This window comes from Pristiophorus japonicus, chromosome 4 (genome assembly GCF_044704955.1).
Source record: "Pristiophorus japonicus isolate sPriJap1 chromosome 4, sPriJap1.hap1, whole genome shotgun sequence".
Taxonomy (NCBI): domain Eukaryota; kingdom Metazoa; phylum Chordata; class Chondrichthyes; family Pristiophoridae; genus Pristiophorus; species Pristiophorus japonicus.
In genome coordinates, this window is record NC_091980.1 from 47,405,701 (window position 1) to 47,427,476 (window position 21,776).

Below are 21,776 nucleotides of genomic sequence, written 5' to 3' on the forward strand. Positions count from 1 at the left end.
GCAATGGTGGAGCTATTTAAATCGGGGATGCTCAAAAGTCCAGAGTTGGAGGACTGTAGAGATATTGGAGAGCTTTAAGGCAGAAAAAGGTTATAGAAATAGGGAAGGGTGAGGCCATGGAGGGATTTGAAAACAAGGATGAGAATTTTAAAATTGAGGCATTGCCTGACCGGGATATCCTGAGGATGTGGAAGTTACTATATAAATGTAAGTCTTTATTTATTTTTAAAAATATGATAAAGTAAGTTGCAGTTATGTTTAACTACTTCAACAGAAAGAAAGCTTCATGTATGGTACATATACTGAACTGAGTCAAGGTGGTTACATAATTAAGCGGTTAACATTTACAAAGGTGAACTGGAAGGAAAGATTGAAAAATTAGATGCTTATTAGAAAATGACTGACTGTTCAACAACAAGTCATTCTGAATAATCACTGCATTTAAAATCATTTTCCTTGTACAAACTACTGCTCACTGTGTGTTCCTCAACTACATGTTTTAATTCTGCTCCTTGGATTATCCTGTAGCATAACATAATGTTCTAGATCAATCTGATAGCAGTTCTAGCTTGATGTGATACTCTTCCGCATATTGTACTGCTTAAGGTCAGTGTGTTGCTGTGCAACATAACATGTTGTTCGAGGTAAGACTGCGACACAATACTAGTTTTTACGTCATTCTGTACCACCAGTGTAATGTGCTATTTGAAACCACTGTGATACTTTGCAGCATTAACGTACTGGTCTACATCAATGTGATACCATCAATATAACACTGTTTTTTTTAAACGTTCTATTTTTAAAGCAGTTACCGATGGTGGAAGCCCTTCATTAGAGGGTCAAATTTTATCTTTAAAGAGGGGTCATGATGGATGAGGCTCCCTGTTTAGTTGGAACAGGCTCCACATCAGTTTTACAGATGTGTTTCACTGCTGTACACATTTATATTTCAGCCTCTTAAAAAGAAAGGCATGAGCATGTTGTTCAATAGAGAAATTATCCAGAATCACTTACCATTATTAGAAAAAAACTCTTGACTCTAATAAACACAAGGTTCAGTGTTGATGCAATGTATGTTGTATTTTGTGCAGAAGTAACCCCACAGGGCCCACATTTACAAATGACAAACAATATTTGTTTATGCGATATGGTAGTAGTCAGAAAAATATGCAGAAAATTCAGGGCAACTATATTTTTGGGCAAATTTAAAGAGGCATGTAATCACTGAGTAATACGACAAGAAAACTCTTTAGTGGTGTTTGTACACAGATATCAATAAATTGCCAATGTTGTTTATGGTGGTGAAGATATGGGGTCAGAATCTCAGTTCAGGGACCAATGTGATTTCGATGTTGCGAACTGTCTGAGACAGTGGCCAGGGAGGAGGATGGAGACAGGGCAAGGGTGCAGAGTTTGTAGCAGTAGGCCCAAAATTCAGTACTGCTGGAAAGCTGGTGCTCTTTTTGGGGCCAATAGCGGCAAATATTTTTGTGGCTGGGCCAGCCCATATTCAGCTCCTAAAGTAAAAAAATGGGTTCCAGCAATAATGAACCCTTCCAAAGTGAATTTTTCAGCAGTGTGGCTGTGTTAATTTGAGCGTTATCACAACTGAGAACTTCAGCTTGCAGGTAGTGGTTTAGAAACAGAAACATAGAAAATAGGTGCAGGAGTAGGCCATTCGGCCCTTCTAGCCTGCACCGCCATTCAATGAGTTCATGGCTGAACATGCAACTTCAGTACCCCATTCCTGCTTTCTCGCCATACCCCTTGATCCCCCTAGTAGTAAGGACTTCATCTAACTCATTTTTGAATATATTTAGTGAATTGGCCTCAACAACTTTCTGTGGTAGAGAATTCCACAGGTTCAGCATTCTCTGGGTGAAGAAGTTTCTCCTCATCTCGGTCCTAAATGGCTTACCCCTTATCCTTAGACTGTGACCCCTGGTTCTGGACTTCCCCAACATTGGGAACATTCTTCCTGCATCTAACCTGTCTGAACCCATTAGAATTTTAAACGTTTCTATGAGGTCCCCTCTCATTCTTCTGAACTCCAGTGAATACAAGCCCAGTTGATCCAGTCTTTCTTGATAGGTCAGTCCCGCCATCCCGGGAATCAGTCTGGTGAACCTTCGCTGCGCTCCCTCAATAGCAAGAATGTCCTTCCTCAAGTTAGGAGACCAAAACTGTACACAATACTCCAGGTGTGGCCTCACCAAGGCCCTGTACAACTGTAGCAACACCTCCCTGCCCCTGTACTCAAATCCCCTCGCTATGAAGGCCAACATGCCATTTGCTTTCTTAACCGCCTGCTGTACCTGCATGCCAACCTTCAATGACTGATGTACCATGACACCCAGGTCTCATTGCACTTCCCCTTTTCCTAATCTGTCACCATTCAGATAATAGTCTGTCTCTCTGTTTTTACCACCAAAGTGGATAACCTCACATTTATCCACATTATACTTCATCTGCCATGCATTTGCCCACTCACCTAACCTATCCAAGTCACTCTGCAGCCTCATAGCATCCTCCTCGCAGCTCACACTGCCACCCAACTTAGTGTCATCCGCAAATTTGGAGATACTACATTTCATCCCCTCGTCTAAATCATTAATGTACAGTGTAAACAGCTGGGGCCCCAGCACAGAACCTTGCGGTACCCCACTAGTCACTGCCTGCCATTCTGAAAAGTACCCATTTACTCCTACTCTTTGCTTCCTGTCTGACAACCAGTTCTCAATCCATGTCAGCACACTACCCCCAATCCCATGTGCTTTAACTTTGCACATTAATCTCTTGTGTGGGACCTTGTCAAAAGCCTTCTGAAAGTCCAAATATACCACATCAACTGGTTCTCCCTTGTCCACTCTACTGGAAACATCCTCAAAAAATTCCAGAAGATTTGTCAAGCATGGTTTCTAACGAACCAGCTGCTTTTTGTAGCAAGGGAGGGTGCAGCAAAGAGGTAGGTTTGCAGCAAGGTCCTGAGGGGGGAAGGAGTTTGTAAGGAGGTTGGATGGAGTTTGGAAGGAGGTTGGAAGGAGTTTGGAAGGATGGCTGGTGTAAGAGGTACAAGGAGAGCCAACAGATTCACTGATATGGAGCTGGAGACACTGATGGATGGTGTAGAGGACAGAAGAAAAATACTGTTTCCTGATTTGGATAGACCTGGCAGACCACCAGTATATAATGCACAGAGGGAGATCCCAGGAGAGTGCTGGCCAATCTGCATCTGGCCCTTCCAAGCCCAGAGTTGTTCCAGGGCGTGCTAGAAGAACAGCTGTAGGTCCCAGACAACAAACACAGCAGCCTTCCTGGACCCATGATGCAGCCATAGGGATGACAGTTAGGCGTAGTGTTAGGGTAGTCACGCATAACATGTGCTATAGAGAGATGCACAGGCATAAAAATTGATTGCAGTATTATTATATTGATCTTTATGTTCTGTTTTTGCAGTGATTTGGACAATTAGATAAATCTTTATTTTTGGCACATATATCTGGTCAGCTGTTTCATTTGGGAGTGGGCAATTCTGCGTTAATGCATTCATTGCGATGGCCATTGAAATTGGGACTGAACGGTCATGTGTGGATGAATTTATCTGAAGTGAGCAGCTGTGAGACGTAGCTTCAGCTCCCTCCCAGGGTTGTGATGGGGACTACGCTTCCTAGCTCTGGGGCGATGAGGATCCTCCTCCTCCCATTCCTCCTGTTCCTGAGCCTCCTCCTCCACCTCAGGTGGTACTGTTGGCTCAACCTCCAGCGGCTGTCCCCTCATGATGGCCAGGTTGTGCAGCACGCAGCTGACCACGACGATTATGGAGACCCATTGAGGAGAGTACTGCAAGGTGTCATCAGAGCGGTACAGGCACCGGAACCTCTGCTTAAAGATGCCTATGCATTGCTCGATGATGCACCTGGTGGCACAATGAGCATCATTGTATGCATGCTCTGGCACTGTCCTGAGGTTCTGCAGAGGAATGAGCAGTCAAGAGGACAGGGGATATCCCTTGTCCCCAAGCAGCCGAACGCAATCCTGATTCAGACCGGTGAAGATGGTGGGCACACTGGTCTGGCGCAAAAAGAACGAATCATGGCTCCTGCCTCTCTTGCCCGCTGCCTCTCTGCACGGTGCTGACGGCGATGCCTTCAGCTGCATGCCACCCTGCTTCTGACCAGATGTACCAGGTGTTTCCCTCCTAAAACTCCTCCCATCCTCAGGGTGAACCCTGCCAAGCATATCTCTGCAGCCCACAGGCCTCCACTAAAGAGTCAGACCTGAAAGTTGTACAAAAGTCTGTGAAAATCTGAGCAGCACTCAGCAGGGCTAATGGAGCCAAAACAATTAATAAAACTATTTCAAAAGCAGATGCAGATGTGGATAAATGTGGGGTTATCCAATTTGGGGGTAAATACCCGAAGGCAGAATATTATCTGAATTGCGGCAGATTAGGAAAAGGGGAGGTGCAACAAGGCCTGGGTGTCATGGTACATCAGTCATTGAAAGTTGGCATGCAGGTACAGCAGGCGGTGAAGAAGGCAAATGGTATGTTGGCCTTCATAGCTAGGGGATTTGAGTATAGGAGCAGGGAGGTCTTACTGCAGTTGTACAGGGCCTTAGTGAGGCCTCACCTGGAATATTGTGTTCAGTTTTGGTCTCCTAATCTGAGGAAGGACTTTCTTGCTATTGAGGGAGTGCAGCGAAGGTTCACCAGACTGATTCCAGGGATGGCAGGACTGACATATAAGGAGAGACTGGATCGACTGGGCCAGTATTCACTGGAGTTTAGAAGAATGAGAGGGGATCTCATAGAAACATATAAAATTCTAACGGGACTGAACAGGTTAGATGCAGGAAGAATGTTCCTGCTGTTGGGGAAGTCCAAAGCCAGGGTACACAGTCTAAGGATAAGAGGTAAGTCATTTAGGACTGAGATGAGGAGAAACTTCTTCACTCAGCGAGTTGTTAACCTGTGGAATTCTCTACCGCAGAGTGTTGTTGATGCCAGTTCATTGGATATATTCAAGAGGGAGTTAGATATGGCCCTTATGGCTCAAGGGATCAAGGGGTATGGAGAGAAAGCAGGAAAGGGGTACTGAGGTGAATGATCAGCCATGATATTGAATGGTAGTGCAGTAGGTGATTCGAAGGGCCGAATCACCTACTCCTGCACCTATTTCCTATGTTTCTATGTTTCTACTGCGGATGTTGGAATCTGAAATAAAAACACTAATAATTAATAAAAGTATTTCCATGCCAAATGGACCCGATCACGGCAAAACTCCAGCGGTGTCGCATTCCTGGACCGACTGGCAAACCTCAGGGAGACACTGCCGGGAAAAATCCTACATTTTCATCGCTGAATTTCGCTGTCCTATTCGCTTTTCAGCAGCCCGCATGCTACTGAGGTCATTGCTGGAAACCTTCCTTTACAGCAGCTTCACCCCATCGTTTCTGGCGGAAGTGCATACCGTTCAATTCCACCGCCCCCCCCCCCCCCATGGCTCAGGAGGGGAAAACAGCCGGTCACGGCGGCCGATCGATTTTTTTGATCGGCCGCCCAAACCCTGTGATAGCCGTCCCTTCGGGGACAGTGACTTTCGGCCCCAGTGGCTCTGTCCTTCCCAATGTTTATCTGGAGGAAATTGTGGCTCATTCAAGAGTGGATGAAAGGCCAGCAGCTGGACAGCAGCGATGCAATGGAGGGATCAAGAAATGTGGTGCAGAGGTAGAGCTGAATATATTCAGCGTATATGTGGAAACTGACCCCATGTCTGCAGATGATATTACCAAACCGCAGCATGTAGATGAGGAAAAGCAGGGGCCAAGAATAGATTTTTGGAGGACACTGGAGGTAATGGCAAGGGTGGAATGAGAAGCAATGATGTAGATCCTCTGGCTACAATCAGATAACTAAGAGTGGAACCAAATGAGGGCAGTCCTACAGCTGGAAAATGGAGGAGTGGCATTGACGGAGGATAGTGTTGTTAACTGTGTCAAAAGGCTGCAGAAAGGTTGAAGAGGAAGAGGAGGGTTAATACACCATGGTTACAGCTACAGAGCATTTCATTTGTAACTTTGGTTAAGGCCATTTTGGTGCTGTGGTAGGGGCAGAAGCCAAATTGGAGGAATTCAAACATTGAGTTGCAGGAGAGATAGACACAGATTTGGGAGGTGAAAAGATGTTCAAGGACTTCGGAGTGGAAAAGGATGTTGGAGATGGGACAGAAGTTTATAAATACAGAATGGTCATGGGTGGATTTTTTGATGAAGGGGGTGATGAAAGTCATTTTGAAAGGGAGACAATGGTTGAGTGGGGGGACCCATTTACAATTTCAGCTTGCATGGGGACCAGAGAAGGAATGATGGATGGTCAGCAGTTTAGGTGGAATTGTGAGCAAGAGATGGTTCTCGTGGCTTAGAGAGGGCATGTAGGGTTGGGGAGGAGGGGGGTGGGGGGTGGGGGGTGGGGGGAGAGGTTTAGATCAATAGGCAAGGGGAAGGGGATAATGGACAATCTCTATCTTGTTGACAAAGAAATCCTTGAATTCTTCTCACCTGTTGAAGGTGAGGGGAGAGGGGAGAAGGATTTAAGGAAATACTTAGTAGTTGAGAAAAGAAGCCAGAGGTGATCTTTGCTCTCCAGGATAATCCTAGATCCTAGATTAACGAAGATGATGGTGGGAGCCATTCTGGGGAAATGACTGGAATGCGAGGCAATGAGGCTTTGTTGCGACAAGGATATCAAAACCGTTGCAGTGAAGGAGTGGTTGATCCAATTGATGGCTGCAGATGGAGGGTCAAAGGTTAGACAATTGGAAGTTTGGGAATGTAGTTGTAAATTACTTGTGAGAGAGCTTTTTTCCAGAGGTGGTCATCGAAGAAAGTTGGGTTGGAAGTGGGTATGGGGAATATGGTTGGTTAAGGGATACAAAGATGTGGTCAGAGATGGCCTTGTCAGTGGTCTTGATCACTGACGAAGCTATCTCCAACCATGTAAGCCACTGAAGCTTTACTATTACAGTCTGTAATATCATCTGATCCTCTCAGCAGGATTACTGCCTTGATTCACTTGACGTTTTACATGAAATGGACAATGTCTATTTGTTAATTGACTACCTTGAATCTAATGGACAAAGTATTTCCACTATTTTGCCCGGTTTATGTGGAGCTGACAGGAGTAGAAATTAATCTTAGCCTGTTAGAAGGAATAGGCTTGATATGGAAAATACAGAACATTCCTCGCACTGTATTTTATTTTACTATCAACAGGTCTTAGAATATTTCAGCAATTTCCCTGATCTTACTGACTAAGTAAAAATAAATCGCTGTATCACATTCTTTGGTGATTGAATTAGTAAAACATCATAACTGGTTGACAATCTAGCAGATGTTAAATAGGATGCTGGGAGATATATTTTCTGTATTTTGTCGCTATGTGATAAAATATCCAGATAAACTCTGATCCAATTAATCATTTATTTCAGGTTCCAGTTGAAAATGGACCAAAGCCTTGGTACAAATCCATGTTTAAAGATGGTTACAGTGTACTGAAGGCAGGTAAATAGCATTTAATTACCTGCTTTGTTTGCATGGAATTAACACATAATACAAATATATAGGTCTGTACTTTGTGGTCAGCAGCAAAGCCTTAAAGAAAACTGCCCACAGACATCTCACAATCTTGCGATCTCTGTGGTGAGAAGTTTGCCTTTTTCGACATTCAATTGATTGTAGCGCTGTGAATAGGGGATTCCTATGGTGATGCTGCAGTGATGTCAACAAGCTATCTAAGCAGCCAGTCACATTGAAGATTTCCCACAGACAGGAAACCAGGAAATGGGAAGATGCTTTTTTCCAGACTTTTAAAAAATGTTACAGAGAGCGAAATAACGATTGGGACTTTCACAGGGGGATACGGTAAAAGCTGAAATGGCATGAACAAGCTGTTAAAAAATCTTTTAAAGTTTTATAAAAATTGTAATTTTTTATCATACTGGAGAAATTTGACAATCCACAAATATAAAAATTAGTTTTTCAGAGCCAGAGCGTTTGTTTACCAGCCAATCACTGTTGAAACCCCAGTTATATCTATTCCAACAAGGCTTAACAGTTAATGGGTTATATAACAGTGCTTTTATCACAGAAAAGCACAATTTTTCATCAGTTTCACTGATTTCACTGATTGCCAGCCATGGGGGCAGCTGAGTGGGGGACTCCACAGTGCAGCCAGTGTCAGAGCAGTGAATAACTGACCGCAACTTCAGGATTTCTGTGTTTAGATGCACATGCGCTACATCCTAATTTTGCGGTCAGTTTCAGAGGGGTAATGACGGCAAACGCTGACAGTTCACCATCATCACCCACCGCAAATTCTGTGCCAATGTACTTAAAAATTCCTTAGCAGCTGTTACCAGGAAGACTTGGAAATGCCTAATTTTAAAATGTAGTTGTGAATGTGCTAATAAAGGGATGTACATATTCTGTCACTGGACTCCTGGGTTGACATCCATGCATTTGATAAATCATTATTTCAGGATAATAATTTTTTCCCCTTTATATTGTTGTTTTTATTGGAATATTTAAAAGTATGAAAATAACTACAGGTTTAACCTCTCTTATCCGGGACTCTCTTATCCAGCACCACCCCTCATCCGGCATCATTCCTTGCATGCACAGATACATTTTTTTCATATCGCCAATATTCTCTGCTCTCCTGAAGATGGAGACTCCATCCTTGGTCCAATTCTGAAGGCACTGATTGCCTATGTGGCCTTGAGGGTGGATATTCAAGTCGGTGAGGGGGCGAGGGTGGAGCGGGGGCGGGGGTGGGGGGGGGGGGGGAGAGGTTCAACCTGTACTGCTAATAATTATATTTTGAATTAAATTATAAATAAAAGCTTGTTAACATTTTTTTTTCAAAATAAATGTTTAAACCCCCCGGCTAGTTTTTTGCTTTGCTGAGCTTGGCCGCTATCTTTCTCCTTGATGCCAAGAACTCCTGCAACCACAGAGCCGCCATAGCTCCGCTTACGCTGGGCGGGCTTGCTCTTAACGCGATCCCGGCTCAGCACACGGATTGCATTGAGTCCCATCAACTTGCCTCCCACGCTCCCTCTGGGGTCGGGCTGGTGGGCCGTGTCCTGGGCTGGCCGCTCCTCCCCTTCCCATTGCCCTCGGCCAAACAAAAAGAAAATACCTCTTCATTACTTTCAATGAGTCTTGGAGATTGTGGGGGGTGGGGGGAGGAGGTGTGGCGGGGTGGTGCATTGCGGGGTCAGGGATATCTGTATCAGGGCTGGCTGGCTGGGGCTGGGGCCTGGCAGTTGTAAAAGACGATAGAACACGTGACCTCCCCTCGTCAGGCAAAATCCCTTATCCGGCACAGGCCTGGTCCCAAGGGTGCCGGATAAGAGAGGTTCAACCTGTATTAGGTTTTACGGGAGGGTTAATATAGATCTCATCTACCTTATTGGCTGTATTATGTTAGCTGGAAAATCACATAAAAGTACAGTAATTTGTTCCTTGATTTCTGATCGCATTTCAAAAGATGGACCTACAAAATCTAAAACAATGTTTGCTAAAATTAGCGACTGCAAAACAGTGAACTGAACGTAGTAGAATATTCCAACCCTGACAGTGTGGGGTTTGCATGATGTGTTACATTATTTTTCATCAATATTCTCCCTGGTCTGGTTCTGAGCTACAAAGCCCAGTGGTTGCTGAGTCAATTTTAAGCATCTGTTCAGTTACCCAATGTCAGCCAATACAACAGTTGGGCTTTTGCAGTTAGCCTCAGCTGGGTGGGGAAAAATTAGATACGGGCCCCACTCCTGACCACAATGCAGAAAGCGCATGTGTGGACATTGGGTAAGGATAGAATCGTGGTTCGTTGTGATGTCCCCCAAAATTGAATAACCTAATATTTGAGATGGGAAACTTAGTACTAGCCTATATTAATATGCCAGGTATATTTTTTTCTATTATTCCTTTAATTTTCTCCTTTTGTTTTCATTTGTTCGGCTAAGATTGATGGATTTGGGAACACCATTGTGCAAATGTCCGTCAAAGCTGGAATTTGAACTCTGAACTCTTAGCTGAGAGGTCAAGCACTCTATCACTATAGTTGCCCTCCAGCTTGTTCTATTTACATCTTAAAGGGGCATAATTTATCTGAGAATGAAGAACAACTATTTTTATTATTATGGTTACAATTGATCAGAGACATTGTTAAATTTCAAAACATACTATATTTTTAAAATTTTTAAGGGACTTTATACCTGAGATTACTTTAATTTGGTTACTGCTTTGAGTGATCACATGCTGGCCATTTGCAATATATACATTCTTTGGCTCGTGGCTATGTAAATAGGATGCCTTTGAAAGTTTCTTTTCTTCTCGAATTACATTTCAGGAAACTGTGCATGGCCAAAAACTATATATGGGAGAGGGTAACTTTTTCACTGTGTTGTTTGAGAGTTGCTACCATAGTATGGTTGGCTGCAATTGTCCATTTGATCTGGCAATTAACATTTAATAGGGGATGAAGGAACAATGTTCATGCAGAGCCTGTTCTGAAAGATGTAATTGTTTAAAAATGTGAATACCAGGCTGCAAGAAAGACACAGAGCTATTTGTTATTGCTGACTCACCAAGGGAATATGAGTCTGTTCCAGCAGACATTTCAGCCATAGTGTCTGGAGATGGTGTTGATTGACAATGTCTTGCTCAAAGCCCGACTGACAAAAAGAAAATCTGGAGCATTTCTTAGTTCGCCAGTTCTCTTTTTTGCTGTATTGCCATTTGGGTGGAGGCAAAAAAACAGTTAATTAAGAACACACATTGTTTACATTAAACAGAGAACTGCTAACAGTTCCCTGACTTGTTGCTTTGAAAGAGACATTGTGGAATTACCTGTCGTATTCTAATCTGCTAAAGCCTGGTCTTGCTTCTGCTTAACTTTATTCTTAATAAACTTGAGTCGTAGCATATAGTTTGGGCGATGTAATCTGTGTCACATATTGAAGGGATCTGGAGGACAACAGGTATATCTTGCTGTAGTCAGTGACCTTATTAGCAGCAATGGGAATTTATTTTTCAGCCAGATATGCTACCTCCCACGTTACTTTACATAGAAACTCAAATTTCAGTGCTTTGGAAGTGTGGGCTTGCCTGTGAAAGTAGTCCTTCATGCTGCGCACAGGAAGTATTGTCTGTAAAGCTCTAAATCATCACAAATCAACCATTCTTTATCATCACACACAGTAAAATGATCATGTTTTCATAATTTGTTTTAATGTGAAGTGTATGTCTAGAAAATGAAAGAAAATTTGAAGCAGTTCATCTTTAAATTATTTTATAATTGCCTGCAGTTTTTATGTTTAATACTTTTGAGTGTGGAATGAAAAACTGCTTAGATATTTTACAACTTGTTGAGGCTGTTTATTAAAATACTGCCTCTCTATTATAGAAGATTATGGGATGCCTTCTATTGTTGATGCCAAGAAGAAGAAGTGGGAGGTCGATCCAACAAAACAACAGCCCCTTTCCTGTTCTGCAACGGGTTATAGGTCAAGATCCCAGCTAACTGGACCATTGCCCTACAATGCAACAACAAAGGAAAATTACTCAATCAAATGGCCACTTTTGTCAGAACCACTCAGCAGTTCTAATAGTGAAAAGCAAAATTGTAGCCCTCAATCACAATGTCTATGCCCCAACATTTCTGACAGCAAAAGTGATCAAAGTAGCTCCATCCCCTTATCAGCCAACCTCCGTGATACCATTGGTTGGAATTGCAAAAATTACACAGCCCCTTCAAACGATCGTCAGTCAACAACGTCTACAGAAATACCCTGCAATTCACTGGCAGCAAAGGAACCTCATTCACTTTCTTCTACCAAAGCTATTGTTGAAGAGTAAGTTCTCCATCCCCTTGTACTAAAGAACTCATTGAACAAGAGTGCTTCAGATATTACAAGTCAGTTGGGCCATTCCAGGGTAACAAGTACTTACATTTTGCCTAATAAACTGTGGACCTTCTAGGGACAGCAGTGCATGTCCCTATAGAAAATACCCATGCACATAGGGGTACATCTTCCTACCATTATTTTACATATTTCATAGGTTTCTGCACCATAATAGTGTTATTGGGGAGGCGGGGGTTGGTGGGGGAGTGGTGGGCGGGAGGGGGAGGGAGACTATCATCTGCTGCTGAAGCCATGGTTTCAAAGATCGAAACATAAAAACATAGAAACTTACAGCGCAGAAGGAGACTATTTCGGCCCGTCGTGTCAGCGCAAGCAGACAAGGTCAGCAGCCCTGAAGGTTACATATAAACTTATGAACAATGAACAATGCCAGAAAGGTAAAGAGCACCCAGCCCAACCAGTCTGCCCCACACATCTGTGACACCCCTTATAATGAAACATTCTACACTCCACCCAAACCGGAACCATGTGATAGGTAGTGTTTTTTGTTAATTATAACTGAAGTCTCAACCTTAGCACGTGATGGGGAAATTGATATATGAGTTTGAGGTGGGCAAGTGTTCATCCCAGTGTAGGTGAAGAGTGAAGGAATATGTGGATGTGTTGTGATGTTTGACTGTTCAATTCCTGCAAATCTAGTTATCAAATTATATGAATCCTTTTGTTTCTTTGTGACAATATTGGTAGAGGGAGGATGTATTTGTCCATTCTCTACCCATATTCATCAGCATATATGAACCCATTTAATTAGATTGGTTTCCCTGTGTTATGGAAAATATTTGGAGACCATATGGGCATTGAAAAGTTGAAATAACTCTAGAACCTTATACATCAGCTTCATTATTCGAAAGAGCATGAATAAGAATCAATGCTCTTTGATCTAGGCCTTAGGTTTGGATGCTGATCCTACGACCAATGTTTGAATTTATCCAAATGTTCAGTCCTGGTGTGCTGTTGCTGTTTTATCCTTTTCATTTTTTCTTACAAATGTATCCAAGTTTGGATTAGAGCACCAACAATAAAGAAAATGAAGTGTCAGCAAACTTCTAGTTATAGCTCCACAACAGTAGGCCAGTTCTGGGATGAGAGATCTGAGGCTGAACATAGTTTTAACTGCTGTTCGTGCTGTTATTATGTATAGAACTGGCTTTGCCAGTCTGGACTAGATTTGGGAGAATAAACTGTCTGGGGTGGGACAGACTTTCCTGCACTGCTGAATACGGAGTGAAGCAGCTCAGTTTGGATATACTCTAGCTATTTCTCTAGTTAGATGTTGTGTCAGCATGAAGTTTTCCATTCCCCACTTTAGCTGTTCTCCCCTATTGTATGAATCAGATTACCAATTTAATGCGTGTTAAATTATGGCCATTTGTATACTGAAGAACCATGCCCACTAAGAACTGAGGTAAGATGGACTCAATTCATTTCATTTAAGGCCATTACGACCAGAGATATGTTCATCAATTGTGACATATAATAAGAACATAAGAACATAAGAATTAGGAACAGGAGTAGGCCATCTAGCCCCTCGAGCCTGCTCCGCCATTCAACAAGATCATGGCTGATCTGGCCGTGGACTCAGCTCCTCTTACCCGCCCGCTCCCCATAACCCTTAATTCCCTTATTGGTTAAAAATCTATCTATCTGTGTTTTGAATACATTCAATGAGCTAGCCTCAACTGCTTCCTTGGGCAGAGAATTCCACAGATTCACAACCCTCTGGGAGAAGAAATTCCTTCTCAACTCGGTTTTAAATTGGCTCCCCCATATTTTGAGGCTGTGCCCCTAGTTCTAGTCTCCCCGACCAGTGGAAACAACCTCTCTGCCTCTATCTTGTCTATCCCTTTCATTATTTTAAATGTTTCTATAAGATCACCCCTCATCCTTCTGAACTCCAACGAGTAAAAACCCAGTCTACTCAATCTATCATCATAAGGTAACCCCCTCATCTCCGGAATTAGCCCAGTGAATCGTCTCTGTACCCTCTCCAAGGCTAGTATATCCTTCCTTAAGTAAGGTGACCAAAACTGCACGCACTACTCCAGGTGCGGCCTCACCAATACCCTGTACAGTTGCAGCAGGACCTCCCTGCTTTTTTACTCCACCCCTCTCGCAATGAAGGCCAACATTCCATTCGCCTTCCTGATTACCTGCTGCACCTCCAAACTAACTTTTTGGGATTCATGCACAAGGACCTCCAGGTCCCTCTGCACCGCAGCATGTTGTAATTTCTCCCCATTCAAATAATATTCCCTTTTACTGTTTTTTTTTCCAAGGTGGATGACCTCACATTTTTCGACATTGTATTCCATCTGCCAAACCTTAGCCCATTCGCTTAACCTATCTAAATCTCTTTGCAGCCTCTCTGTGTCCTCTACACAACCCACTTTCCCACTAATCTTTGTGTCATCTGTAAATTTTGTTACACTACACTTGGTCCCCTCTTCCAGGTCATCTATGAATATTGTAAACAGTTGTGGTCCCAGCACCGATCCCTGTGGCACACCACTAACCACCGATTTCCAACCCGAAAAGAACCCATTTATCCCGACTCTCTACTTTCTGTTTGCCAGCCAATTCTCTATCCATGCTAATACATTTCCTCTGACTCTGCGTACCCTTATCTTCTGCAGTAACCTTTTGAGTGGCACCTTATCGAATGCCTTTTGAAAATCTAAATACACCACATCCATCGGTACACCTCTATCCACCATGCTCATTATATCCTCAAATAATTCCAGTAAATTAGTTAAACATGATTTCCCCTTCATGAATCCATGTTGCACTTGCTTGATTGCACTATTCCTATCTAGATGTCCCGCTATTTCTTCCTTAATGATAGCTTCAAGCATTTTCCCCACTAGAGATGTTAAACTAACCGGCCTATAGTTACCTGCCTTTTGTCTGCCCCCTTTTTTAAACAGAGGCATTACATTAGCTGCTTTCCAATCCGCTGGTACCTCCCCAGAGTCCAGAAAATTTTGGTAGATTATAATGAATGCATCTGCTCTAACTTCTGCCATCTCTTTTAATACCCTGGGATGCATTTCATCAAGACCAGGGGACTTGTCTACCTTGAGTTCCATTAGCCTGTCCAGCACTACCTCCCTAGTGATAGTGATTGTCTCAAGGTCCTCTCTTCCCACATTCCCGTGACCAGCAATTTTTGGCATGGTTTTTGTGTCTTCCACTGTGAAGACCGAAGCAAAATAATTGTTTATGGTCTCAGCCATTTCCATATTTCCCATTATTAAATCCCCCTTCTCATCTTCTAAGGGACCAACATTTACTTTAGTCACTCTCTTCCATTTTATATATCGGTAAAAGCTTTTACTATCTGTTTTTATGTTTTGCGCAAGTTTACTTTCGTAATCTATCTTTCCTTTCTTTATTGCTTTCTTAGTCATTCTTTGCTGTCGTTTAAAATTTTCCCAATCTTCTAGTTTCCCACTAACCTTGGCCACCTTATACGCATTTGCTTTTAATTTGATACTCTCCTTTATTTCCTTGGTTATCCACAGCTGGTTATCCCTTCTCTTAGCACCCTTCTTTTTCACTGGGATATATTTTTGTTGAGCACTATGAAAGAGCTCCTTAAAAGTCCTCCACTGTTCCTCAATTGTGCCACCGTTTAGTCTGTGTTCCCAGTCTACTTTAGCTAACTCTGCCCTCATCCCACTGTAGTCCCCTTTGTTTCAGCATTGTACGCTCGTTTGAGACACTACTTCCTCATCCTCAATCTGTATTACAAATTCAACCATACTGTGATCACTCATTCCGAGAGGATCTTTTACTAGGAGATCGTTTATTATTCCTGTCTCATTACACAGGACCAGATCTAAGATAGCTTGCTCCCTTGTAGGTTCTGTAACATACTGTTCTAAGAAACAATCACGTATGCATTCTATGAAATCCTCCTTCAAGCTACCCCATGCGATTTGATTTGACCAATCGATATGTAGGTTAAAATCCCCCATGATTACTACCGTTCCTTTTTCACATGCCTCCATTATTCCCTTGATTATTGTCCGCCCCACCGTGAAGTTATTATTTGGGGGCCTATAAACTACGCCCACCAGTGACTTTTTCCCCTTACTATCTCTAATCTCCACCCACAATGATTCAACATTTTGTTCATTAGAGCCAATATCCTCTTTCACAACTGCCCTGATATCATCCTTTATTAACAGTGCTACCCCACCTCCTTTCCCTTCTTGTCTATCCTTCCGAATTGTCAGATACCCCTGAATGTTTAATTCCCAGTCTTGGCTACCCTGCAACCAGGTTTCTGTAATGGCCACCAAATCATACCCATTTGTAATGATTTGTGCCGTCAACTCATTTACTTTATTTCGAATGCTGCCTGCGTTTAGGTAGAGTGTTTTAATACTCGTTTTTAAACCATGATTTTTAGTTTTGACCCCTCCTGCAGCCCCTTTATATTCATACATATTGTCCCTTCCTATCACCTTGTGGTTTACACTTACCCCAGTGCTACTCTGCTCTGTTGCCTGCTGCCTTTTGCATTCTTTCTTGGGGTCCTGTTGATCTGAGCTCTCACCAACTCTAAATAGCTCAGAGCCCTCCTGGGTTCCGAATACTCCTCGCATTGAGGCACCGAGCTTTCAGGCTTGCCTTTTTATTACACTTTGACCCTTTATAATTTTGCTGTACAGTGGCCCTTTTTGTTTTTTGCCTTGGGTTTCTCTGCCCTCCTCTTTTACTCATCTCCTTTCTGTCTTTTGCTTCTGTCTCCCTGCATTGGTTCCCATCCCCCTGCCATATTAGTTTAACTCCTCCCCAACAGCACTAGCAAACACTCCCCCCTAGGACATTGGTTCTGGTCCTGCCTAGGTGCAGACCGTCCGGTTTGTACTGGTCCCACCTCCCCCAGAACTGGTTCCAATGCCCCAGGAATTTGAATCCCTCCCTGCTGCACCACTGCTCAAGCCACGTATTCATCTGCGCTATCCTGCGATTCCTACTCTGACTAATCCATGTTCTCTAGTTACTCTTTAAATTGAAAAACTACATGTCAATATGAACATTAATTATTCATTTTAACCCAAATTTTGCAAATTAGGCTCCCACCACATTATAATCCATTCCTTAGCTTAAAAGATAACTGGAAACCAAGCTTCAGGCCCCTGCTACTGCATCTCTTCATCTAATTATTAGGTGGTGAACAAATATGACAAAAAAAAATGTTTACGCTTCTTGACAGTTGCTTCCTGCTTTTGGGAAAAGCCTATGCTCCATTTAAGCATTGGCCACTACTTCTTCCTCTTGTACCACCAAGAATGGCAACTTGTTCTATGGCAAATCACTGACACAGACCCACACTGAGTTGGGTGACCAAGGTGCTCACCACCATTGCTATCATAAAAGTGTACTTACAATACTAATGTAAAACTTGCTTCAGAACTGAAAATGCAATCTGGGAAATCTATCAATAATTGTATTTGAATTTTTTTTATCAGAATGAACTGGTCACCTCCAAATAGCAAAATTGCAACCTGCAGCTATCGAGTTGAACCAAGGAGCGTGTTTGATTATGAGCCTGGAACATCATCAGTTTTAGATTATGAACATCCAGTAAGTGTTGCTATGTTAGTATGTCCGCTGTCAAAAAGCAAATTATAGAGATAACAATAGATACTTGGGAGCAAGCCCAAGAGAGGTTTAGGTGGTTAATATCAAAAATCATGGATATCTGGAAATTACAGAGCTGTAATTTAGTTAAGGGGCTCAGGTGGTTTGAACATAGAGTAATAGACACCTGGGACTGAGTAACAGAGGTAATATAACTGAGTGTTTCTGATGGTCACTGGGAATATCTATTTATTTCCATTACAAACTGCTGCCTGGAGAATTTAAATTACATGATGATTACTTGTCCATATTGTTAAAAGCTTGCATCTGGATTTTTTATGTAGAAGGTCATATAAATAGTATCTTTGAGGAGAGGAGGGATGAAACCAACAGAGAAAATGAGTGAGAAAAATTTTAAAAAACTTACTATTATTACTTGATTTTTAAAAATCATCAAAGGAGGCTCAAATTATTAAGCTGAGTTCTAATGGGAGGTCAATTTTAACTTGATAAAATCAGGGTTAACAGAGGGTAATGATCTCAAAATGGGATTGGGAGTCTAGGCCTCACAAAAATAATCTTAGCTTCTACGACTGTGGGTTCATGGTCACAACCTCCCCACCCCCGACCAGTACCTTGCCCAACTGCCTATTCATTCTGTTTGAACCTAGACAGTTGGTGTTAGCAGACTATTCAGACATGGGGGCATTATATCCAAACCTGCCACAGTCCCAATCGAACATATATATCCATATACACACAACTTTCCAGTGATGAGCTGTCATGAGCAGCTCTCCACAGAGACTCAGAAAAAACTGGAGGCTGAGCCAATCCCTTCTCTTCTTAGACCTGCTAGCATCCTGTTCAGGATTAGCATAGATAGAGACAGAGGCTATGTCTGCTGCAGCAGAAACTTACCACTATGTGTGCAACTCTGATGTGTAGACTGATACTAGCTCTTTCAGGAAATAGACCTGCTTCAGAACTCTCCAATACAGTGCTGAGTGCCTTCAAACATTAGCAGTTTCAGGAAAAATAAGTAATTTGTTAAAAAGTGCCACTTTAGCTGAAGAATTCTGAGGTCTTTAAAGAGCTAAATAATATAATCCTTTGCACTCGAAGACAGCAGTATGTCGGTATTGACATTAACTCTGTGCTTGTTCTGGTTTCAGACACCAACACAAAGCACCACTTCAGGGGCTGCACTTCTCATTAAAGCTAGGTATGTATTTGCTTATTCACTTATACACATGTGACTTAAATACTCGATTTTACAAAACTCAGCAAAATTGTAGCAAAATAATATGTAGAACCATCTACACAGTTGGGTATGTACCTTGGTAAATGTCCTATCAGTTCTATTCCAATTTCAAACATTGTCTAGCTCAGTGGACATGTCCTCCATTGATTTCACTCTGACCTATCCAGTCATAGCCAGAACATCTCCAACAAAGGCTTCTCTTCTCACCCCAAAACTGTTGCCTCTGAAGTCCCCCAAAGATCTATCCTTGACCCTTCTCTTTTGCTGCCCCTTGGCAACATGATTCAAATTTATGGGGTCAAGCTTCCACAAGTATGCTGATGACAGCCAGCTCTATCTCTTCAACACCTGCTTGTCTGGCATCTAGTTTTGGATGGGCCACAATTTCCTCCAGTTAAACATTGAGAAGACCAAAGCAATTGTCTTCTGCCTCCATCACAATCCTGAAGCTGAGCTTCCAACCCAATATTCTCTCCATCAGAAAGACCTCCTTTCACTTCCATAACATCTGTAATGGCTATCAGATCATACCCATTTGTTTCAATTTGTGCCATCAACTCATCTATTTTGTTACAAATGCTATGTGCATTTAGACAAAGTGCCTTTAAATTTGTTTTTTTACCCTTTTTTCCTGCTTGTTTCCTCTCTCCTTCAAACTCACTTTCTTTATTTTTGCTTTCTAGTTCCAGCTTTACTCCCCTCCCTACTGAATCTATTTTCAGGATTCCATCCCCCTGCCAAGCTAGTTTAACCCCTCCCCAACAGCACGGTCAGGCAGAGTCAGCATGGATTTATGAAAGGAAAGTCACATATGACAAATTTGCTAGAATTCTTTGAGGATGTAACGAACAGAATGGATAAAGGGGAGCCAGTGCATGTGGTATATTTGGACTTCCAGAAGGCATTTGACAAGATGCCTCATAAAAGGTTACTGTACAAGATAAAAGTTCACGGTATTGTGTTCCTAACACAGATGAGACTGCACACAGGGAGGTGAAAGTAACAGTGACCTCAGTCTTTATTAAGACACTCCAGAGTGAGGAACAGGCCTTAGGGGCCAGCTTATATACAGTGCTCCCAAGGAATGCTGGGATCTCTTGGGACTTCAGGGGAGGTGCTCCCTAGTGTCGGAACATGGGAGTGCATGCTTTACAGATACACAACACACGGGGTTGGGGATAATATATTAGCATGGCTAGAGGATTCGCTAACGAACAGAAAACAGAGAGTAGGGATAAACGGTTCATTCTCGGGTTGACAATCAGTAACCAGCGGGGTGCCTCAGGGATCAGTGCTGGGACCCCAACTATTTATAATCTACATTAACGACTTGGAGGAAGGGACTGTGTGTAACATAGCCAAGTGCCGATGATACAAAGATGGGAGGAAAAGCAATGTGTGAGGCGGACACACAAAATCTGCAAAAGGACATAGACAGGCTAAGTGAGTGGGCAAAAATTTGGCAGATGGAGTATAATGTTGGAAAGTGCGAGGTCATGCACTTTGGCAGAAAAAAAATCAAAGAGCAAGTTATTATTTAAATGGAGAAAGATTGCAAAGTGCTGCAGTGCAGCGGGACTTGGGGGTACTTGTGCATGAAACACAAAAGGTTAGTATGCAGGTACAGCAAGTGATCAGGAGGCCAATGGAATCTTGGCCCTTTATTGCAAAGGGGATGGAGTATAAAAGCAGGGAAGTCTTGCTACAGTTGTACAGGGTATTGGTGAGGCCATACCTGGAATACAGCGTGCAATTTTGGTTTCCATATTTACGAAAGGATATACTTGCTTTGGAGGCAGTTCAGAGAAGGTTCACAAGGTTGATTCCGGAGATGAGGGGATTGACTTATGAGGAAAGGTTGAGTAGGTTGGGCCTCATTGGAATTCAGAAGAATGAGAGGTGATCTTATCGAAACGTATAAGATTATGAGGGGGCTTGACAAGGTGGATGCAGAGAGGATGTTTTCACTGATTGGGGAGACTAGAACTAGAGGGCATAATCTTAGGGGCCGCCCATTTAAAACTGAGATGAGGAGAAATTTCTTCTCTGAGGGTTGTGGATTTGTGGAATTCGCTGCCTCGGAGAGTTGTGGAAGCTGGGCCATTGAATACATTTAAGACAGAAATAGATAGTTTCTTAAACGATAAGGGAATAAGGGGTTATGGAGAGCGGGCAGGGAAGTGGACCTGATTCCATGATCGGATTAGCCATGATCGTATTAAATGGCGGAGCAGGCTCGAGGGGCTGTATGGCCTTCTCCTGCTCCTATTTCTTATGTTCTTATTATCCACCACTTCCCCTGTCTCAGCCCATCTGCTGCTGAAACTCTCATCCAGGCCTGTGTTACCTCCAGACTCAACTATTCAAATGCTCTCATGGCTGGCCTCCCATCCTTCACATTCTGTAAATTTCAGCTCATCAACAGCTCTGCTGATTGTATGCAATCATGCACCAAGTCACACTGATCTCTCACTCCTGTACTTGCTGGCCTATATTGTATCCTGGTCCCCCAGCACCTCCATTTAAAAATTCTCATTCTCACGTTTAAATCCCTTTAAGGCCTCAATCCTCTCTATCTCTGTAAACTCTTCCTGCCCTACAGCCACACTCTTCCCCTCAGATCTTTGCATTCCTTCGATTCTGGCCTTTTGTGCATCCCCCTATTTGTCCCATAATTGCTGGCTGTGCCTTCCACTGTTCTGGCCCCATGCATGGAATTCTCTCTCTAAATTCCTATACATCACCTTCCTCTCCTCCTTTAAGACCATTCTTAAAACCCACTTCAATGGGATGGCAATTAGGTGTGTTCTACAATGGGTGGGCAATCCATTCTGCCAAATTACGGCCCAGGTACTGAAGACAAATATTGCTTTCACTATGTCAGCAATTCGCAAAGCACCATTTATTAATTTCAAAGCTTGTAACTATGCAGC

The 21,776-nt window shown here is 42.8% G+C and overlaps 1 protein-coding gene across 3 annotated transcripts in view; it reads left to right on the forward strand.

Annotated features, from left to right (window-relative positions):
- Positions 1-21,776, forward strand: part of LOC139262889 (uncharacterized) — a 163,896-nt gene that overhangs the window by 60,970 nt on the left and 81,150 nt on the right. For all 3 annotated transcript variants that reach the window (XM_070878143.1, XM_070878145.1, XM_070878144.1), the window contains exons 6-9: positions 7,488-7,560; positions 11,471-11,918; positions 17,471-17,585; positions 18,755-18,804. In XM_070878143.1, coding sequence (XP_070734244.1) covers positions 7,488-7,560; positions 11,471-11,918; positions 17,471-17,585; positions 18,755-18,804 — 686 coding nt within the window. The remainder of the gene's footprint in view (positions 1-7,487; positions 7,561-11,470; positions 11,919-17,470; positions 17,586-18,754; positions 18,805-21,776) is intronic.